This window comes from Thermobia domestica, chromosome 1 (assembly GCF_964235325.1).
Source record: "Thermobia domestica chromosome 1, izTheDome1.hap1.1, whole genome shotgun sequence".
NCBI classification, from domain to species: domain Eukaryota; kingdom Metazoa; phylum Arthropoda; class Insecta; order Zygentoma; family Lepismatidae; genus Thermobia; species Thermobia domestica.
Genome location: NC_137454.1, coordinates 259,862,501 through 259,882,547, shown reverse-complemented (window position 1 = coordinate 259,882,547; position 20,047 = coordinate 259,862,501). Strand labels below are relative to the sequence as shown.

At 36.3% G+C, this 20,047-nt stretch overlaps 1 protein-coding gene across 3 annotated transcripts in view; it reads left to right on the top strand.

The window, feature by feature from the left end:
- Herc4 (HECT and RLD domain containing E3 ubiquitin ligase 4) overlaps positions 1–20,047 on the top strand; it is a 171,408-nt gene that overhangs the window by 95,050 nt on the left and 56,311 nt on the right. For all 3 annotated transcript variants that reach the window (XM_081726048.1, XM_081726055.1, XM_081726061.1), the window contains exons 14-16: positions 1,949–2,128; positions 5,794–5,814; positions 17,554–17,643. In XM_081726048.1, coding sequence (XP_081582174.1) covers positions 1,949–2,128; positions 5,794–5,814; positions 17,554–17,643 — 291 coding nt within the window. The remainder of the gene's footprint in view (positions 1–1,948; positions 2,129–5,793; positions 5,815–17,553; positions 17,644–20,047) is intronic.

Genomic DNA, 20,047 nt, shown 5'->3' with positions numbered 1-20,047 from the left:
AAAAGTGCCTCGACGATGCTTCTGTGTTATAGTTTGCATACTGTATCATAATAGTGGCTCGTAGATTTTTCGACTCAATGCAACGTTGGGTATCATCTGAATTATTTTGATTTTGGTATAACATATTCTCTATCTCGTTAAGCATACAATATTGAGGATATATATATATATTTCACCTACACTCGATTACAGTTGCAGCATTACTGCTAGTGTATCTTTTTTAAGGTTTTTGATTACCTTTCCTCATGTTTATGGTGGTAGAAACCTATAATAATTAAAAAATAGTTCGAAGAAGAAGAAAATTAGTTGTTCTTTTCCGAACTATTAATTTTTGACACCCGTGATTACGATACTAGATTGTCTTGCTTTATAATCATGTACAAGAAAATATAATATTAAATTTTCATAAAGAAATAATTGGTATGGATGATTGAAGTATATTTTAAAGGAGAGGGCAGACGTCTTTGTGGCATGGTGTTATCAAATTTCGAGATGAAGGTTAAGTGGCAATTAGCTACAATCTGAAATTCATATCATATCAGTTTTGTAGAGGGTTTAAGAAGAATTTAACATAGTGAAAAAGATATACGTTCTTTCAATTAATGAACGCAAACTCTCGGTTTCGTGTAATTAAGGAACTTAATGCAACGTCCTGATTACAGTGCGAAGTGTTGTTACTTCATCGTCGGTTAACATATAGACAATTAGTATTGTCCTACTTATTACTTTAAAAGGTATTGCAGAGAAACAGTCGTTAATGTCGTTAGAAGTTGTTTTTTGAAAACACTATATGGAATTGATCCATCCGTATCGCAGGTGATGAATATATACTTTCTTGTTCCAATTTCTACAGCTTGAATTTAATGTAAATATAATCGTCATTGTTAAGCTTTCTAGCGTTACATCCCGTGGAAGGCAACGTATGACCAGAATAATTATTTCAATATAGTCAAATTTTTTTGTGGTATTATGAAGATACTTATTGTTGTACTAGCTGAAATGCCTTTCTTCACACAGAAAGAATAAGTTTTCAAAAAGTTTTAAATCCTCTTCCCCTCTAGGATACAGATTTCAATAAAAGCTTAATGATAGAAGTCCATAATGTCACATCTTCACACCTCCAGCCCTCACCCCTTCTCATTCACGTATCGATGGGGGTTGAACGTGGAGTTGTAAACAGCATCAGGAGGTCATTATTCATCTCAGCGACCTCGAAAACTTTGGATTGCACACTTAATATTGGGCGTTTTCTATTAGTTTTACATATCAACCAGTTTCTACTTCTACCCTCACCCCTGTGCTGATTGGGAGCTGAATTAGGACTTAAACTACGTCGAGAGCGTCACTTTTCAGTTCTGCGCACCGAAAACTATGAATTCGACAGTAATATAGGACATTTTCGACATATTTTGGATGTCATCCACCTCGCATCCCCTTGGAGTACTAGGTGTGCCGTACCGCCTCAGTATTTTTTTTTTTTTTTTTTTTTTTTTCAGATTGAGTCATATGTGTACTAAATTTGAGAAATTGTTCCAGGGTTATGTTGAGATACACATTTATATATAATATAGATGCAAAATGTCTCCTTACCTGCCTTCTTACTCTTAAAACAAAAATTTTCTTAAACGCTGGGACATGTATCCGTTTGTTTTAATGAGTAGTTTATACACCAAGTTTCATGTTCCTAGCTTGAGGGGTTCGTGAGGTACTAAGTTTTTCACATGATTCGCACTACCCTTCCCCCTTGTGATATCCTTTTTAATAAAAGTAGCATGATAAAAACTTAGTTCGAGATAGATGATAACTATGTCCAAAAATTCATTTCGATCGGTTCAGCTGTTTTCATGTGATCCGATGAAAAACAATTCATTCTTATAGTGTGATACATGATTTTTTTGTTCAGTGTTTATATATGTGTATGTAATTGCCTTGATGCTTCTTCTTGCAGACACAGGTTTGGGATGACAGTATGGTTATTACACTTGAAGTCCTTAGTAAGCTCAACAAAATTAACCATGATGAAGGTTTGAAAGTGCCTTATGACACATTTTACCTTCCCGAATTGACTGACAATGTTGATATTCGTGTAGACTATGTAAAGTGGCTCTATGAAAAGGATCCTTCAGTTGTAAGTATTTATCAAAGTTTTGTTTATTGTTTGTATGTTGCAGAAATAAACTGTTTTTGTTTTAGTGAAAGCTCAAAGAGTGAAAAAGTGCAACTGAGGTACATGGACGTCGCCAGGATTTTTTTCAGGTAGGAGTAAAGTCAGATCATTTCCATTTCGATACTTTAGGTATTTACTATTTAGGCTATTAAAGGGCTAAGTCAGTCATTTCAAACTTGATTATCATTGTATATTTGTGATATGTGTAGGGCCGAGAACAATCAGACTTATTTCTTACAAATTAATATTTTTGTGATACTAAATTTTTAATTCAGCATATTAAATTCTCAGTGCTGTTATTCAATCTGAAATAGAAATCAGTATTTTACTATGAGAACATAAACAGTTTTTATACTTTTACATATTTTCAGCTTTACTTTTTCTTCTGTACTGTTTTGAACGCGAACTGAAGGCGGTAAGGTTGAAAAATGAATTTAAGGACTTAATCCAGAAACGTCTTTTCCTTGGTGTTTACTTGTTTATGGGGAACGCTCATGAGACAAGCAGTTCAGTCGTTTACCGTAATTTGTTAGATCCAAGATTTGCACGACAGAGAGTGCTAAATGATTATTCTAAGTGCACGTCGTAGTAAGGATGTTAGTCCAATCAAAATTGCGAATGCACCGAAAATAGAATTTGGAAGAATGACCCAGTAAGTCAGTGTATTTTGTTGTCTTTGTAATGCCTTTGTTTTTCCACAGTTCCTACCATGTTGGACCACCAGCAATATTATTTTCCAGGATTAAGTATCATTCACAGAAAATGTTTTCTTATTGCAAGGAGAAAAGTAGTTTTCCAATGATGCAGTTAGAGAATCTAAATATGGAATTAATACTGAACATCTTAATTATTCCTCCAAATCTCTTGGATAGTTAGATCGATGTATTTTTGGATACTTGTTGGTGTGCAGTCAGTTCGATATTTAATTCACTCAAAATATTTAAAGTAACTTTCATTAAATTATTGAAGATACTAACGCTTTTTGTGATCTTGGAATATAATCACCAACTAGATCACGTGATCTTGGACAGAAGAAAAATTATCAATTTGAACACTAAAGAATGTTAGCAGCTAACTTCAATTCGGAAAAATATTTCGCAAATCTGGAAGCTGCACAAACTAAAAGATATCCACTGATGTGTTGCATTGTTTGGAAGAGCATCAATAATTTTTCAACAAATAATCAAATTGACATATTTTGTAGTCAACTCAGTTTCACAAAGCAAGGGTACATTTAGTACGCACTTTATTTGAAATGGACTTATTCAAATAAATTTTATTTGAATACAAGAATCCAGGGAGGGTCAATTGTCTCTACCTTTGCCAACTCCTATGTTGAGTCAGCGGGGCCGCGGTGGCTCAGTGGTAGAGCGTTCACCTCTGGTGCTTGGGGTCCCGGGTTCGATCCTAGCCCCCGCCAAGTGAATTTTGTGGTGGACAAACACCGTGTGCGTGGGTTTTCTCGGGGTTCTCCCGTTTCCTCCCACTTTCTTCATTCCACAATTTCATTCATTACTCATTATCACCGTCTCCTTTAGCCTAACCGGCATAACCGTGGGACGTAAAACTCAAAGATTTCATTTCATTTCATTTTTATGTTGAGTCAGCCATCGAACCCGGTTTCCATATTACTGGCCGGTGCTTACCCAGCACGTTTTTAAACCTATCGAAATAGGTTGACGCCACTAACTTATATCGCGTGAGTGCAGGTAGTTGTTTCAAAATGGCTGATAGTAATGTTTCGTTTCAAGAACGTGCGATGATCTAACTCCTTGTTAAAGAGAGGATTTCTGAAATGAATTTTTGAACATACGGCAAGCTGGTAGTTCAAGCACCTACCTCAAGTACCTCAAAGTGTTTTTATCATATCACTGATTAAAATGCGTATCCTAAGGGGGATTCAAAATTTATACCAAAAAGAAAGGGTCTTAAGAGCCTCTCAAGTTAAGATGATGAAATTCGGCATATAAGGTCAACATTAAAAATGAATTTGACACGTGCCCCATCACTTTCCAGAATTTCACTTCTAAAATGAGAAGAGAAAAATGTTTATATATTGTTTCCCTCTCACATTCAAATTGGCGAAGTCTGTCTCATCATCATGAGAAAACAGCTTAACTGTTTGAAATGAATTTATGAACGTACTTTTGTAGTACCTGACTCAAGCCGGGCATGTCACTTCCATTAAAATATGGGAAGAAGAGTTCAAAATAGGTATGCTGATAATTAAGCTTATCTTACGATCCCCTCATGTTAGGGAAATGGAATTCGGTATATTGAAAATAAGTTGACATGAGCGCTAAAACAGTTTAACCATTTAAAATATTGTTAAGCATTGTTAGCGTTTGGATTGACCTGGATATTTTTCATTATTTCTATACTTTGATTGAAATACTTTTCCCAAGGGTAGAAGGAAAGTTTTACAATGAAGATATCAAGGTCGATTCATTGTGGTTTAGAGAGCAAATCTTGTTAACCGGGACAATGTGGCACTTACTTGCTTTGATTTGCTATTACCGATTGAGAAAAATAGTTCTTGGCTCTCCTAGGCGGTCCAGTTGAAACAGGTGCTCTTTCATCAAAGTTTTGCGCTCCTTATTAGAGCAAGATCCACGTATGATGGATTCGGTTGCTTATATAACCTCGGTAGCGTCAGTTCGTATGCAGTTAACCTTGATATAGGTTAACCTTGATATAGGTTATTAGTTTCTTAAACCACTGAGATGAATGCTTTTCAACGAATCTTACTTGCATCATTCAACTTGGCGACAAAAAGATGATCAATGTCTATTACATATAAGTAAATGTTTTTTGTTTAAATAATCGTGATTTTTTCCAACCCTACCGGCAAAAGAAAAGAAACCAAAAATACTGCCGTCTTCTGGAATTCAGAAAGGTAAACATGACTATAAATGCTCGCCGTTAGTACGAACACTTTACTAACTCCAATGTGCATTGTAGAGAAATGTCCTGGAAAGAAAATAATAACATAATAACATAACATGTCCTGAATAACATAAAAATGCACGCCCGCACTAATCTCAGCCTTTATCTGCCCTCTTCCTCGAAGTTATCATCTGTTTAGTCATGTAAAGACTCAGTTACAAAGTCAGCACTTTCAGACGACGGAGGAGATACTAAAAGCAGTGAGTTAGTGTCTGCAAGCGGCTGGAACAAAGTTCAACCGTAAAGGTATTTTCAGGCTTCTAGAAAGGTGTATGGAATACGCATAAAGGAATGGAGACGTTGAACTATAGCTTAAAATCAATTACATTTTCCTTAATAAAACCAAAACATGGTTCATAAAAAGTTTTTGCACAGTACTTTCGGTTATTATCCTTAAATATTAATACCATCTAATGGCTGATAATGATCCAGTGTAAACAGCTCCTCATACTTCTTGCAAACGAACAGGTATTGCTCTGCATTCACAGTATTTCATGTTATTATTCACAGGATGTATTTATGATGAGCCATGTGCATAACAAATGTTGAAATATGTGTCGTAATTATTTGTAAATAACCCGATACTCTTAATTTGTGTGATTTTCCTTAGATAAAGATTGCTCACTGTTCAAAACTCTTGTTTCGTTTTATGTGTTCCTGATTGAATCGTCTTGATCAAGATACCAGGATTAATAAGAAGGGTAAATATTAGTAGGCTAATTTTACATTCAGGGTGCGAATTATCTTTGGTACTATCGGAAATTGTTCCTCCTTAAAGTGATGAGATATCCATGTCTCGGGCGGTCTCTAGTGTATTAAGCTAATAACCCAATTCATTAGGTCGTAGTAGTCGATTCATCAAGTTGTTTAAAAGTATTGAGCCTTTGGAGTCCAAAAGTGGTAATACATTTATTGTTAATTAGAAATAACATTATGAAACCACATGTGCATAATTTTGTTCGATGACTGTCATTTCTGCGGCAACACCACAATTCCATCGCTATAGAACTCCTGTAGCGATCAAAAGATTGTGATACATTTTCACAGGCCTCTTTTGAGACTGACTTGACACCACCATTCAGGGAGTTTTGCAGAGATAGTCTGACGGTACCAGGTACGGACTATACGATGGATGCATTATAACCTCCCAGCGAAGTTCTCTCAATTTCTGACGGATCGTTAAAAATGTATGAGATTTGCCATTATCAGCATGATATACGAGACATTTTATGTTGAACAGTTCCGGCTGTTTCTTTTTACTTCTGGTTACACTTGCACTAATTGTCGACAGTATGGCTCCGAGTCTATCGTTCTGCCCGGCACGATACCTTTCCAGTTCCACCAAACGCACAACATAATCTTCTTCAGCTTCAGTGTGGACTTCGCCAAAGATTAAGGAGCTTTTATTCACTTCGACCACGATCTTTTTCACACAGTGTTGTCATTGGTTATCCAGTTTTCGTCGCTCGTGATCAATTGGTTCAGAAATGGCTCCAATTCGTTGCGTTTCAGTTGAGATTCGCAAAAAGAAGTTCGATTGAGTAAATGTTTTGGAGTCAGATCATGCGGCACCCAAACGTTGAGCTTCTTTTTTGTAGCCAGTTTTCTCCAAATGGTTTAACTCTATTTGGTGATAGATGTTTAAGTCCTTGACGATGTAATGACTACTCACATGTTGGACTTGCTCAACTTTCGCCAGAATCTCATCCACTTTTTCTGTGATTGGTCACCCGCTGTGAAGATCATCTTGGACATCGAAATTTCCAGAAGGAGAGCGACTATACCGTCTTTTGGCTGTTGCTTTTGACAGCGTATCTTGCCTATAAACAGCAAAAATTTCTTCACAGGCCTATGGAACATTGCGCAGTCTTGCAGAAAGTTCACTAATCTTTAGGACGCAGAACCTTACATTTGATTACAAGAATTTCAACATTTTTTGCGCATCTGCTAGCTTCAAGTCATTTGTCAAATGGCATTAACCTTGACCTGCTGCGATTCATGTACTCTCAGATTTGGGGCACTAACACCATCTCGTGCTCAAAAGACTCAATATCTTTTAGACTACATGATATTTTAAATATTAGTAGGTATTTTAGGTGTTTTAAATAATAAAAGAGAAAGTTTTAATTACATAATCACAGAATAACTTCAGTTTATTTGGTCACAATAATTCAGTAGAGTGCTAGTCATTATTTGCGTGCCAGCATATAAAAAATATGCGAGTTATCAATGTAGAATTTACGTGTATTATTTTCGCTATCATAATTTCTTATAGTTCAATAATATCTCTTCCTTTAATAATAAGTATGGTAGGCCGGCTTAATGAAATCATTAATTCGCACCTTGTATTTATTTATGAAAGTGCTGTAGTATTTAGTCTTAAGAAGGTAGAATAATAGGACGTAAATGTGAAGACAGTATATTGCTGTATATGAAAGCATTCTAAAATGTAAAGACACTACTTTCATTTATATTTATTTGTTGTAAGTACATATTTGTATATTTTTCGTTCCTCGATTGATTTCTTTCGAAAGAAAATGCAAAAACTAGTCTTTACCTTACACGTTACATGAATAATAAAATTAATTTAGCAGTGTAGACTTCAGTTGATCCCTGGACCTAAAAATTGTATATGTATAGAACGTGGCAGGAATGGAATTTTCAGAAGTTGTAAGTAGCCCCCCTCACTGGTCTATTGACTAAAATGTGTTGTTCTTTGTTGCATTCGATTCCCTGTAGAGCACAAAAAAGGTATTTCACAATAGTACCGGTGGATTTTTCACAAGTCGCGGGCACTTGTTGATTGACGAAAAAAAAAAGTGTTGATTAACAAAAAAAAAAAAAAAAAAAGCATCTGAAGTTTTGTTTCAAGTTCTGGTATGTCAGATAATTCTGCTTTAGTAAAGAGTAGAACTAGTTTCATACCACAGAAACTTATATAAATCTATATAGAGCTTTAAAATCGGAGATCTATCTTTTCCGTTAACATTGTTAAATTTATTATTTCACATTCTTACACATTACATAGGAAGTTATTCAAATTTAATTTTATAATCTACGTAGTTTTAATTGGATAGAACAGAGTTCTCTATAGTAGTTCATAGAGATTACATCATTTCACTTGGCATTTAAATCCTTTATTCTAAAAAAGTCATGTGAGAAATCGGGATTCGTGATCCTGTTAATGCAATATTTAAAATACCGTTATAGACCAGTAACTTTAATAATAATAATAATAATAATAATAATAAAGTCCTGAATTGAAAAAAATAGGAGAAAGATTAAACCTTTTGCAATAGTCTCAGTTTCATGTCCTAGTTATCGTACTAAAAGTCCCCGAAGTTCCGAGCTGTGGAATCTGAGTTATGACGTCATCAATATTGTCGCGCTCACGAAGGGGGTCAAGGGGAAATAGATCTTCGTGGCCGACTGATAGGATTTTCAGTGTTTTGAGGTTGTGAGAACACTGCTTCTATCACTTGCATTCAGAGAATAATAGTTTGCTCACTTTCTCAAGTAAGCTTTTGTAGTATCCACAAATATTAATTCAAACATACACGAGCGCTTAACTAATTTATGGGCGTACTAACGGGGTGTTTAAGACACCGACAGAGAACGATAGCAAACAACAATAAAGTGTTTACATACCGGCAAAACATAAATGTCATATAACAAGAACACTTAGTAACAATCTACCATATCGGAATGTCATAAATCCCATCGGGCGTAATAGCATGAGAATGAGCAGTCTTGGAGAGACTGTCAACCACCAGGACTTGTGATAAGTCCACACGCAACAAAATAACAATATCAAAGAACAAGTAGTAGCCTTGAAAAAGGCTGTTTATATAGGGACTTTAAATTAGTCCATATCAAAAGCGAGCTACGTGGCTCGAGTGGTAGATGATTTATTAACACAATTACAATATCAAATGATTCAAGGCGCAATGTCCATCTCAAGTAATAAGGCTATCGAATAACCACTTGTCAAAGGGAACAGAGTTCGGGTCCCAAAGCAATACAAATAAATAGAATGTGGCCGTCTCGGTAGAGATCGGACAAGCAGTGTTAATACACAAAAGAATGAGTAATTAATATGAATCAACGTTTACAGGATATGCCAAAAATAGATCTTACAACTCTATTAATATTAGTGTAGAGGCTTCAGCGAGTTGGAATACCACTGCTATCAGTCAGTTTAGATTACTGAACAATTATCGTATTAAAAATACATCATACCGCTATCACTAAACAAAAGATATTGCCATTCGTTAATAAATGAGATCATTCGAAATCAAACATAAATATCAATTTACCAATAGAGAGAAACGCTTGGAATTCGCTCTATCAACATTCACGTAAGCTACACCAAAACAATAAAAAGGTTTCAAAGTAATTTTGAAACTACGTGCGAGGTGATCTTCTTTATAGTCAAACGACTTGATGGAAAAGGAAATGCAAGCGATAGGTACATTGAAATACTAAAGAAACTGTTGTAACCCACCTGAGGTCCGTGGTCCTACCGCCAGGCATTCTGAAGTCGAGATGGTGAAAAACTCCTGGGGTACCACCGACGTTGGTATAGACGTTTCGTACACATCAGATAGCGAGTTTCACTTTAACACACTAAATCACAACTGATGTTACAATTACTCACTTGTATTTCGAGCGGCTGAAACACAAGAACAGGGTAGAAGGACGATTACCAGGACTTTGTACAAGATGATGTCACTGGGCTTCGTACAGGAGTTCTTCTGAGTATTGAAACTTCTCACAGGCTGGTCTTCTGGTCCGAATATATTGGAATAAAGGTGAGACGAATGGTAGAATACAGCGCCCAATAGAATGGCATCCAACGGGATTTGACTTCACAGATTGTTCTGATTCCCCAGTAGACTATAGCACTCGTACGCCGATGAATGACGCGTTAATAGATGTCTCGAGGAAACGATGAGAGATTTAGATAAGGAAATATTGTGAGAATTTGAAGCGACTCAAGTAGTTGGAGGTAGATAGAGTTTTATTGTTTGGCTCGAATAAATCCGTAGACTTTATACAACAACAGGCTATGTCCTACATGAGGTCTCGAAAAATAAGTAACTCAGTCTTAGCACAAGCAAACTGTAAATATGAGTTAGGAAGCGTTTAGAAGCCAAAGCAGTTTAGAGTTAATGATGGATCGTAATGGATCCGTGAATAACACAGTTCTTGTAGATTAATAGAAAAGTCTTAATAGCAGCAAATAAGTTCTAGCTTGAGCTGCATACTCACAATAATACTGAGTACAACTGAAGTTAACACTGATGAATGAAATGGCGATAACACACGCACTGTTCGTAGTAAAGTTAAGAGATGGAATTCTTAACTAAGGCGACCGTGGTACTAAAGCATTCGCCAATCAGTTCATACGCCGTAAGATGTTATTAAGAGTCAGTACCGACACAACAAAGTAGCACTAGTCGGTAATAAACGTGACGGGAGATGAACTGTCTACGGGAGACAAGTCTCCAAGTATAAGTTCCCGTGAAAGGGGCAACGAGCATGGAGCTCGTGTCTCGGCGACAACACAGCAATTGCTCCTTAGACGACGGACAGCATGTCCGCGTCGTGAATGTTCGACGAAATTCCTCCTGAACGGGAGAGCACAGGGCTCGTGCCTCGGCGAAAACGCAACCATTTTCCCTCGAGAGCGAGGGTGCAATAGGCTTTCGTTAAAACCTTATCAATTGCACCAAGCACTTCGGCAGTGTCAGGTGTATAAGGGGATAAGCTCTAGTCTTACCTGATTGGAGTTTGATTATCTGTAAAACGAAATTTGGACTCAGGAGTTGCACAGGAGAAAGAAGGGCCGTTTCCTAAATGCTTACTGTACATTAGATATTTTTTTAATACAGGACTCTGATAATTTTAAGAGGTTAGATATTTCACCTCATGTGCACAAAGAGTCACATCTGGTTACAGAAGGTGTAAATTTAGGATGACAATTTTAATTACTTCACTGCTAGCTAAGCACATTATATACCAAATAAAACTTGGAAAGTTTAAAGATCAAACTTCATACATGCACTGTGGAAGTAGTAACTTAGGATCTGTGACAAGTTGTATGACGAAAACTGTCAAAAACAGAGTGAGTAATAAAATTTATAATCAAACACTTGTGGGTCTGTTGCAAGGAAATTAGACTTTGTGTTAGTCATACAGGATACATTACTGACAAATAAAAATAACCTTTTCACCAATGGACAAAATAAAATTTAATTTAGAATATTCTTGTCTCTTTTCTTAATTTAAAACTACGATAACCAAAATGAGTATCTATTACTTTTCTTGAAAAGACAATGTTATCTTCCCCAGACGGAAGCGATGATGGGTTAACTATTCTCACCAGACGAAGTCAACTTTCGGAGGGAGGATGGAAACAGACACAATAAAACAAATCTTTTAATTGAAAAAAATAATACCGTATTCTCGCGTGTATAAGCCGCACTTTTTTTCACGAAAAAGCAAACGAAAATGTAGGGTGCGGCTTATACACGCGAATGATTTAAAATGGCTTAAAGATAATTACGGTATTAATTTTTTGCGTTTGTTGTACGGTATTTACCGTACAGCACACGAAACACGTATAGAAAACAAATCCACAAAGCCACAATCAGACGAAACAACGATTCAATATAGGAACAAGCACGTTAACTCAAATACCGCTATTGTTGATTTGAATCAATAATTACCGGTAAACGAACAAAAGATTTTTTTTAACGGAAGTAAAGTTAAATTTTAAGGGTGCGGCTTATACACGCGAGAATACGGTAAATAAATAAATAAAGCAACGTGAAGGAACTGAGTGAGCTAAGAGGAAGACTGACTTCCATATGTTCTTTCTATTTTCCTGTTTTAGAATTTTAAGAAAACAATATTCTATATCATAATTAACAAAGCTAATTGCCATTAATTTTTGTGGAGCGCGGCAAAAATTTGTACAATTTTTGACAGTGGATTTTTGCCGACGCTACAATATGGCCGCCGTAAGAACTTCTAGGGTAATGTTTAAATGCCTGTAAACTGTCACGGAATTAACGTAGAAAGGTCATTCTTGTACCAAATTACAGAGAAATAGTTGAAAAATGTTTATATAGCAATATCTTATATATATCTAACATTTCTTCTAAGTTATATTAATCAAAATTGAGAAAATGTTTTTTCAATCTTTTTTTTTTGTTTGTTTGTTTAGTTTCTCTATAAATAACTAACAACAAAATGCGACAAAATGAGATGTTTTTCTTTAGTTATGTAATACACTCTTAGAGATTTAAAACGATACCAATATGTTTCCTCTATCATTAGTAGTAAGGGAGGTATGTTAATTTATTTACAAGATATGATTATTCACTAGGCCGACTGCAAAATGGTGATAGAACTTTCTTATATTAGAATTTATGGAGATATATTTTTAAACTCTGCTCAATACTTGTTAGTACATATGAATATTCTCAAAGGATAGTAAAATGTCTGTTCTCCTAATCATGGCACACATTTCAACGTTTACTTTTTAAAAACAAGTGTAGACTATCTAAATAATACAGAGCTCTAATTTGAATTCAAAAAAAAATATATGAATGATGGAGATGTTTTTTGGTCTTATCAACTCTGCCTGGTTAAAATTGAGACATACATAACTTGAACAAAAATAACCATTATTGACAACATTATTTTCTTATTGAACCAACTAATAATAGTGCATTGTAACCAACAATAATGCATCATGCAAATAAATGAACAAAGAGCACTCAACGCCAATATAGAATGCCACAAACGATTCGACATTACATCTTACTTATCTGAATCATCTTTCTTACGAACAGGTAACGGATAACAGAACGTTCATCATCATAATCGAAACCGGGAATATTGGAGTTGCTACACCCACTACCATTACAATATCCACACAAAACGTAACACTGTGAACTAACACCACGACAGCGACAACCTTGTTCACATCCAGTTTCACACATGCATGATATTAACTTTAAGATAAAGTTCGGAACCGAAGGTTCTTGCGTTAAAAGTGCTGCAGAGAATCATTTTTGAAGACCCGTCCCCATGAAGTGGGTAGCAAGTTGTTGCTTCTCCACTGTTGCACCTAAAGATAAACATGTTTTAAATGCTCTCTTGCTGCCGCAGATGTTGGGGAAAGTCGAGAAGTTCCATCTGAGAGGTGATAAGACTTGTTGCCACTGCTTTTAGGAAACTCTGATATCAAAGAATATTCAGAGACGTCTTTGCTTTAGGAGTACCGTACAAGGCCAATAGAAGTTGCGCGCCTGCTTCTGTTATTTCTTGAGCATTTGCATTGGGATTATTGAATACTGAAGTAATTTGTCATAGATTAAACTGTGTTTGGAGAAGTCAGAATACTTTTTTCTTCCCTTGGCCAAACAAAGATGACGTGGTGTCACACCCTGAAACAGCATCCCTTGACATATTTGGTCTAGGAATTAATTCGTGCGGTTGGTACGCACACATTGAAGCTGTAGTACAAACACAAAATACATAAATACCTTAAGAAAAATATTGTCCATCGCTAGCCACCACTTTCGCCCATCTGTCAGGCAATGTACGGATTCCGTGGCGAAAGAAGTCCTCATCCTTGGAAGCGATCCAGTCAGAGACCCATGTTTCGATATCTTCTGAAGAAGTAAACCGCTGTCCAATCAAATCGTTGTTCATGCAATCGAACAAGTAGTAGTCCGAAGGAGCAACGTCTGGTGAATACGGCGGGTGGGGTAAAACTTCCCATCCGACATTTTCTAAATAGGTTTTGACCGGTTTTGCGACATGTGGGCGAGCGTTATCATGTTGAACAATAAGTTTATCATGTCTGTTCTCCCATTCTGGTCGTGTTCTGGCCAGAGCTTGCTTCAAACGCATTAATTGTCGTCGATAACGTTCTCCATTCATAGTTTCACCCGGTTGCAGCAGCTCATAGTATACCACACCTTTCATATCCCACCATATGCACAGCATAACCTTTGCAGAGTGAATATCTCGTTTTGGTTGTGATGGGCCTGGTTCACCTTGTTTCACCCAGGCCTTTTTTCGTTTAGGGTTCTCGTAATGGATCCACTTCTCATCACCCGTAATAATTCGATGCAGAAACCCCTTTCTGCTCTGTCGTTGAAGCAGCAATTCGCAAATGGTTTTTCGTCTTTCAACGTCTCTGTCTTTCAATTCATGTGGAACCCAATGTGACATCTTTTGAATCATTCCCATGGCTTTCAAGCGTTTGGAGACTGTTGTTTGATCAACGCCTAATGCTGCTGCAAGTTGTTCCTGCGTTTGACACGAATCCTGCTCGAGCAATGCTGTCAATTCTTCGTCTTGAAATTTTTTTGGCTGTCCAGCTCGCTCTTGGTCTGCCAAGCCGAAATCACCACATCTAAACCGTGCAAACCACTTCTGACACGTTCGCTCAGCTAGAGCATGGTCACCATACACTTCCACCAAAATACGATGACTTTCAGTCGCACTTTTCTGCATGTTAAAGTAATACAGCAGGACACCCCGCAAAAACACTTTATCAGGCACAAATTGCGCCATGTTCACTTAACTACAAACTGGTGTTGTTGACACTTTAATCCACTGCCCTATACTACGAACGATACGCGATGACAGGGGTTTGCAACACATGTGTGAATACACGGAACTGTGGGACGCTCCGTTCGTTGCGCCATCTCTTGTCCACCCGCACGAATTAATTCCTAGACCAAATATATCTCCAAGTGCATCTTGGAGAAAGTTAATATGGTAAGTCCGTGAAGGGCATTTTTCAACAGATGACTTTTGGAAGTAAGTCATCGGAAGCAAGTGTAATTAGAAGGATGAGTAAATCGATATCTGTGCCAACCACCATAGTTGCTTTCTCTTCTGCCATCTCCAGTGCTGTATCAGCATAACAACTATAACTATCAATGTATCAGCATATCAATCTGTGCTTGCTGCGTCAAAATATTCCCAAACTCAAGGTGATTTGTTAAACAAGCAATAAATCGTTCCTTATTTCCAAAAGTGCTAGAAACTTCTTTTGTACTACCGTGCACATTATGTTTTCTGTGAAGTGGATGTCAAGAGACTGAGATTTTGCCTCACGACGCCTGTGCTCTCCAACTTTTGTGCTGGGCATGGAATAACCATCAAAGGCGACAACGCAGTTATTACCAAAATGTTTCCTCACATAGATTTAATATAGTCCATATAATTCTTTGTAAGTCAGGTATTGTGGCCAAACAACTCTTCGCAATAAATATCCACCATCTACAACGTAGGTACAATCTTGAGGACATAGATACTTGTCACTTTCGATACAAATATCTATTATATCGTACAATACGGATTTCAATGTTTTTCTCAGGTAACAATCATCATATAGAAATAAGAGTCGTTAGTTCATGGTTTAAACATTTCTGGAGGTCCTAATCGGTTTTCGCAACACAACTAACTGAGGAATAACTGCATGGTGTTTATAGGAGTAGCCACATTGTCGTTGATTTTGACAGCGCTAGTCATATGTGCTAAAGTCCGCACTCTGACATTTCGACGTAAATGAACTTCCTTAAAAGATTTCTTTACAATTCGTCCCGCTGCAGCTTTTCCGACACTAACTGCATCGTCACAATTAAGAGCCTCACTTGCTGTAATACCACTTGATAAAGATATGAGCTTAGAATGAAAATGAGATGCAAACCACGCCACCACTTTTGAACAGTCGTTACAATTACGTACTTATTGTGACTTCCTGAGCTGAATGTGCTGTTCAGAGGAAGTTAGTTCCATACCACGTAATTCCTTAATGTGCTTAATGAGCTCTGAACATACATACGTCCTCTGCACCCATAGATTCAGGGTGCTATTCGTTATTCCACGTTCATGTGTCAGATCGCCATATGATTTGAATGATCTCATCAATATTTGTTTTTATCGTCATGTGACTCCAATTACCAGCCCACATTTTGTCGGTACGTCTAATTGCAAAATGTTGTGCGATAACAAATTTTTGGAACTTTCCTGGTGTCAGTCTCTCTTCTAGTGTCGATATCTGTTGTAGGTATAAATGTGCACATTTTGCGTATGCAAGGTGGCCAGCTGCATGAAAAAACAACTATATTTTTCAACCTTTCTAAATGCAATCTCCAGTGCGTTCCGCACGTACAAATGGCCTCATGATGCTAACCTGTTCACAGTACTGCACCTACAATTTGGCAGTCCGATTACTCGATGCTGCTTCCTTCATAAAAGACTGTAGTTCTTCCATTGTTGTCATTACGTGGGAATGTCGAGGAAATCTTCAATGGCTTGAACGTTGTAAGTCCACTTCCACCTATGATAAATCCAATTGCACCCACATATGATATAGATGTATGGAATCCGCCAGGTCTGACTACAACAGTTGACAATTCGCCTGTATTTTCTCTTTCGGCTACAATTTGCGAGGCCTTTGAATAAACGATTAATCAAATGCCACGATGCAGGTGCTTTGCTGCAGACATTTACACTCTTCTACTACATATATTAGTACACTGTAGATGGGTCCATACTAGTTAAATTCGGATTGAGGAAAAGGAGTGCTAATACAGCAGACATCATATTGACTTACGTGACTAGTTAAAATATGCATGTATCCACTCTAATTCGGATTTTTGGGAACTCGTAACCATTCTAAGAAAATTGTATTACAGAACGTGTCTGGCTAGTGAATAATCTCACCTTACAGTAAATAAATTCATATAACTCCCTTATTATTAATGGTAGAGACAACCTATTGGTAACATTTTACAGTTCTAAGAATGCTTACATGACTGAGGGTAGGGGGGGGGAATCTCATTTTGTTGCATAACTACCTAGTTATTTATAGAGAAACTTCGAAAAAGGTTGAAAAAGGACATTTTCTCATTTTTGATAAATATAACTAGGAAGAAATGTTAGATATATGTGTAAGATATTGCGACATAAACATTTTTCAACTGTTTCTCTGTAATTTGGTGCAAAAATGACCTTTCTACGTTAATTCTGTGAGAGTTTATAGGCATTTAAAAAATACCCTAGAAATTCTTAAGGCGACCATATTGATGACGTCATAACTCAGATTCCACAGCCCGCAACTTAGGGGGTTTTTAATATGATAACTAGGACATGAAACTAAGACTGTTGCAAAAAGTTTCATCTCTCTCCTATATATATTTTTTTCAATTCATTGCATGATGGTCCTGGACTAGTTACATTAAAGATATAATAACTTTTTCACTTAATAATGATTTTAGTAAATATATAAGCTTACATGTGCGTGTAAAATTTGAATAGTTAAAATAGTAATAAAACTCAAGATTATATTATTTGTTCTGTCAACTGTAATATGGTAAGTTATATGTTCGTTATTTTCTTTTCAGGCAACATCAAAGTTCCATTTCTGCAATTATCCATTCTTATTTGATGCACCAGCGAAAACTCTTCTTTTGCAAACGGATCAAGCACTTCAGGTTAGTTGGTTTGATACGCAATTACGCAATCAGGTTTCGAAATTTCGTAAAGGAAACCACACTCCTCCATCGTATATATATATATATATCTTTATGTCGTTCTATTGCTGTTGAAACACACACTATCTATTGTATAAAATAAAAAGGACCTTGTTTCTGATCGCATTACAGAAAAAGGGCTGAACCGTTTGAAATGAATTTTTGGATATAATCATCAAGTACATCAATCTGGATTTTTATCATGTTACGTTGATTCAAATGCATATTCTAAGAGTGTTGCGGAGGGAGTCAAAATTTAAGCGAAAAATTGAGTTTCTCAGAATCTTGTCAAATTAAAATTAAACTTGGTGTACAAACTCCGTATTGCAAATAAGCGGTCCTGTGTCACATCGTTTTTAAGAATTCCAGTTTTAAGAGTAGAAGGAGGACATTTTCTATAGTTTCTTTCTTTACGTTGGAAACAGTGTTACCGTTATATTTTAAACGTAAGGTCTCTATATATATTAGGGTGTCCCTTATTTTGGGTAATTTCGTTTTGCGATACGCGTATCCCCCAAATGTATTATATGTGATCGTAAACACGCATTAGTGAAATAGCAGCTCTCTACGAGAACGTTAACCCGTGCCGACTTGACGACAAAGTCATGAAACGACGTTTCCACATTATAATATAATTTAGAATTTCTAACCGTGACAACAAAGAAACTAAAAGAGGCAGAGAAACGAAACTTCGCACAAAGCAACTAGAGAATGGACGACATCTGCCGGTGTATTGACGAATATCACCGGATGAACAGTGTTGCCAACCCAAGAGAAAGTTATGTTTTTGTAAATTGAATGACCTAAATTAGTTATCATCATTGGAAGCAGCACTGAAAGTAAACACAAAATAGATGGTAAACGCTGATCAGTTTTGCAAACTTCTTCAAGAAATAACGTGAAACATGTGTTAAATGCAAACACCGTTGGTGCACACAAGAAGTGAGGTACTAACGTTTTGTACACCTTAAACTAGATATTGACAAGAACTGTTAACGCTGACTCTAAGGCCGTGTCCAAAAGATACAAGTGTGCATTCGAAGTACGCTTATTTCCGGAACTGACGTCACCTAGTGTGCGTCAAAAGGTCCAAGTTCACAAGTCTGCGATTGCATAGTACGTAGTGTACGAGGATGTACACTACGTTAGCACACTTGCGTACTTAAGATAGGAGTTCTTCGTAGTAGGAACAACAATAATATCAAACTGACTTAATAAAATTTTAAAAGACATATTTTTAATGTTTTTGTTGAGGTGAATATATTTGTGGGTTGATCTAATAATAGTTTACTTGATAAATATACAAATTAGGATTTTACAAGTGGAATATAAAAATGTTACGCAAATAACAAACGTATTTATGTTGTATTCTTTGAGTATGCAAATAGTATAGGGAAAGCAAACCAAATAGTTTCTTTAATAATGCTATATAGGCATTTGTGTTTAAATATTACATGGTTTATATAGCTTAATTGAAATAATTATACTATCGGTAATGGAACTATTTGCACGTAAATGACAAATTTTAATGGCGTATGAATTAAAATGTTTAGCTCTATCATAGAATAATGAATAACTAGATTATTCATTTCTCTATACCTACAGCTACAGCTGCAGCTGCAAACGTTAATTCGTAGGTAGATATGCCTAATTTTCTAGTTTTGATTCTAAACAAATTCCTATCAAAGCTACCATATTTCCTTGCACTTGAGAGACCGTAATATACCAATTACCATACATTTTGCATTTTTGACAGCTGCCCAAAAGTGAAATACAGATCAAAAGTTTCTTTCTCCACATTTATCAAACATTTCACAAATTCCTCTTGGTAAGTCTTTACATTGGCCATTTCATTTTTTTATTTTATTTATTTATTTTTTATTTTTTTTAATTCTTCGATTCAGCGATTTGATCTTTCGGTTCCGGTTTTGAGAACTTGCCTGTTAGCTCATATTAGGTTGGTTCCTTTCTATACCAAAGTTTAATATTTAATTTACATATTATTGCCGAGCGAGCGTCAGCGAGTGAAGGCAGGTTAGAGGCTTGCAGGGCACGTTCTTTTCAGTCTTTGTTACGAATCGGTTCATTGAATGAAATGGCCAAAGTAAAGACTTGCCTTCCTTTGAATTCATATAATCCCATTACGGTACCCATTATGAATTGATTATGAACAAATAATTCCTTCCGTTTAGTTGAACAATGAGAGCCACTACATCACATACTGTATTTTTTCATAAAACCTCTTAATTTTCATAAAATTCTTATTAGATTAATAGTAGCTTTTTATGATTATATTTGGACGAGGGGTTTGTTTCGTTACTGAGTAACCATTTTCGTAGTGGGAAGCATGTAGGAGAGGCAGCAG